Source organism: Glycine max, chromosome 8 (assembly GCF_000004515.6).
Source record: "Glycine max cultivar Williams 82 chromosome 8, Glycine_max_v4.0, whole genome shotgun sequence".
NCBI lineage: Eukaryota > Viridiplantae > Streptophyta > Magnoliopsida > Fabales > Fabaceae > Glycine > Glycine max.
Window position 1 is genome coordinate 5,263,586 of NC_038244.2, and position 3,827 is coordinate 5,267,412.

Here is a 3,827-nt window from a genome sequence, read left to right on the forward strand (position 1 = left end):
GTACATGAGTACGGTTCGAGGTAGGTTGTCCCATCCCCATATGCAGTAATCAATGAAAGATTTTGACAGTGTCATCCAAGCCGAACCTAACAAGAGAAAATTTTTAGATAATCATTGATGATAATATTCACTTTTCATAGGCACACATAACCCAAACTTCAAGATATTTTCATTCTATGAACTGTATTATTTACTAATTACAATTTATTTTTAATAAATAAAAATCAGTTAAGCGATCACAATCCACATTTTGAAAACAAGTGCATTTATTTCCAAATAAGAAGACCAATTAAACACATCTCGATAACAAAAGTCAAGCAGCACACAGTCCACTTGTCAAGTTCAAGAAAGAAGGCTGAGTCATGATGCATAACAGAATTACCATACAAGATCAGTTAAAATACAATCCACACATCAAGTTCATTATGGGAAGACGAGACACAACACATAGCAACATTATCACACAAAAGCAGTTCAAAGATAATCAACAAAAGAATCTCAAAGCACCACAATTGGATCTATGATGCAATGGACAACCAAAATGGATCAGTTGGATTAGGCTGCCGCTAGAGGATTTCAATCAACCTAAGGACATTGGGAGTATTGTTGTACTACAACAGTTATATTTGTTACAGCAAAACAAAAAAGTGTCAATATCAGTTCAATATTTGATGCTAAGCAAAATATCATTAATCGTGCAGGATATACCCTCCATCTAACTCCCTTATTTTGATAGAAACATGATGAGCCCTACCAGAGGCCAGCATAAGTGGTATAACAACATATAGCAAGAATATGCTGCTGCACTATACTCATCGAACTGGCAGAAAAAATCATCTTGCTATTAACAGAAAACTTAATGTATCCTTCCAAAAAGCTGTTTCCTTTTATTAAAGTTGAAGCAAAATCCTGTAAAGTGAGCTTGTCCCCAAAATATGGTGTATACACCATTAAATTTTAGTAAGTAAAGATCACAATGCACTTTAAAATAAATAAAGTGTGCATACACCCTTGCTTGCTTTAGAGACAAGCTCACCTTTGAGGAGCCTTGTCCAAGCCTCCAAGATGAAAAATTTAAGTACCAGAAATATTCACACCTTTCTAGGTGTCCTATGCAAAGTCACCCAATGCAAAATCAGATGCTACATCACCAAATTTGCCCAGTTCCAAGAACAGATTCCAAACAGAGCAAAGCGGTCATTTGCCTCTTTAAGAAAATTAGTGTAATTATTAGGTTCACTTTTACAATTACCTCACACAGGTTTTACCCCTAGTGTCCCGATAAAGTACATTTACAGCTAAGTCATGCATTAAGAATAAAAAAAACATTACAATTGAAACTAACAATTAGAGAAATCACGAAACGCCCAGAATCAGTCATGGTGCATACAATCTCTTCAAAACCTTAATTGTCTTACAATCTCTTCACATAAAGCTTCCTTTTAATAAAGAAAGCCCTGCGCAAGCCAGGATTCATACCTTGCCAAAATTAACAAAAACCTCTATACAAAAATAGAATACCTTCCCACTGAACCACATAAAACCAAAAGTAAAAACGGGAAACAAACTTTATTTCCTTCCCCTAAAAAGAAAGGAAGCCAAAAGCAATATTAACAGACAAGAAAAGGATCTTCACCTGTGAAAAGCTTGAAAGCCGTTGGCCTACTCCTCCTCTGCAAATCCAAAACACATCTTGCTTCTTATTCATATACAAACCCGGATCAACGATGATCGGCCTCGCACGCTGATGACTAATCATCACAAAAACCCAATCACATAAATCACCAAAACAAAACCCACACACAAAATCAAAATCAAAATCAAAACAACACCATCATCAAAAAAAAAAAAAAAAAAGACTCACTCTTTCCATCCAATGTCACTTGTATGATCAATGAAATTCAGATCCCGCGGTAGGTACGAAAACGTATGCAGCAGATCTAACCATCAAAAAACAAGAGAGAAAAAAGACATAAGCAAACAAAATTATAGAGACAACTGTTAACCAGTTACATACTCAGGACTCGAATTCGAGAATGAGACAACTGATTAAGCTGAAACAACCTCGTACCATCTTGTGTGACAAGTGGGTAATCGGAGGCGCTGAGATTGATGAACCAGTCCCAATCCCCAAGCTCCCTCAACAGAATCGTGGCGGCGTGAAGCGTGTTTGCGACCATGGTGGGTCCCCTGTACGTGACGAGATTCGCCTTCTTTATAACCCTCACATTCCCGAACCGCTTGAACAGCGCGTGGCCCTCCACGAACCTCACCAGATCGGAGCGTTCCTCCGGCGAGGATTCGAGGTCCAGGTGGACCACGTAGCGGTTGTTGGGGTGGTAGAGGGCCAAGAGGACGCGGGTGACGGCGGCGCCGTCACCCTTTGAGCCGGAGACGAGGTAGGCGAGGCTCGGCGGAGGGGGGAGGGAGGAGACGACGGGGAGGGGGCGGAGCTTGGATTCGACGAAGACGGAGTAGGAGGCGGCGGTGATGGAGCGGTAGAAGGGGAGGATGGGGGTTCCCTCCGGGGAGGTGAGGGTGGCGAGGAAGAGGAGGAAGAGGGAGCAGATCTTCGTGAGCCCCAAAAGCAATGTCATTCTCACAATTTTTTTATTGATCTAGGGTTGTCCAAGCTTTCACCCAATTAAAACGTGCCGCGTCAACAATAAAAAGTGGAAACACAATGTTTTCAAAGGCGGTTTTGAAAAAACAATGTAGTAAAACATATTTAAAGTCGTTTGTGAGGAAACCGCTTTTAAAAAGTTACAATTATTTACAAAATTGCCACCGCTTTTCTTATTACATCGGTCTTTATATAACCGACGTAAAACCACTGTCGTAAAATGCTTTTTTTCTAGTAGTGCTAGGATTACAACCTAGCTCCTGAGCACTTGCAGTTGGATACATACATAACATATAATAAGTAAACAAATAAAAGCACTAATCTCTTCTCTCCATTTCGATTCAGTTCTGCTTTCCTGCATGCATGCCGTTTCCTGCTTTCAATAAGTGATATATACATATACACACACATATGCTGTTCTTTTCTTTTCAATCTTCCGCGTATTTTCGTTGCACTTCTGCATTGTTTCATGTACGTACCTGGAGTGGAGACCTGTTGCTATATAATATAGAATGTATTCTATCAGAAATCTTTCTTTCCTCTTATCTTTCACATTATATTAATTACCTACGTACTATATATAGATAGATAAATATAGATATAGTATACATTGCTAATGTTTGATATTAATTGTAACTGCGCGCCTATGTTATTTGCATGCAACCAGATATATTATAGTAGCGTGGACAATCAAAATTACAATAAAAATTCTAAGAGTTTATTCTCTATTTTCGGGAAAATTAGTTCTCAAATTGTGTTTATTAAAAACTAGAACAAATTTGTTTCAATGAAAAACATAGTATATCTTTGAAACAATGATCGATCCTACGGACTGAAATTGAGATTAAACATTAACCAAGATTTTTCTCCGTTAAATTTTTATCATTATGTACTCTCTTTGCTGCTTTATTTTGTTTATTATTTGCTGATCGATCCTACCCAACCTTCCCCTTTTTGTTTATTATTTTATTTTATATAATTTCATAGAGAGATAAATTCTAATATTTTCATATAAATTCAACCGTATCCCCACTTTATATAATTCGCTAAGAATTAGTATTTTATAATATATAAAAACAAGAATAAAAAATGATGAAACTAAGTGGATTAAATTTTTGGTGGCAGAGATATGGTTAACTTGGTAGAACTAGAATTAAACATTGGAACTATTAATTGATCGATGATAAATTAAACTTAGGATGGT

General features: G+C 37.4%; 1 protein-coding gene across 1 annotated transcript; it reads right to left on the reverse strand.

Moving 5' to 3' along the window:
* Positions 1–1,110: 1,110 nt before the first annotated feature.
* On the reverse strand, positions 1,111–2,612 carry LOC100789261 (beta-glucuronosyltransferase GlcAT14B). The gene is given in 6 exon segments (XM_041017852.1): positions 1,111–1,142; positions 1,522–1,528; positions 1,620–1,678; positions 1,681–1,751; positions 1,865–1,940; positions 2,072–2,612. Coding segments are annotated over 6 exon segments (771 nt in total). The 5' UTR covers positions 2,598–2,612.
* Between the last annotated feature and the right edge of the window lie 1,215 nt (positions 2,613–3,827).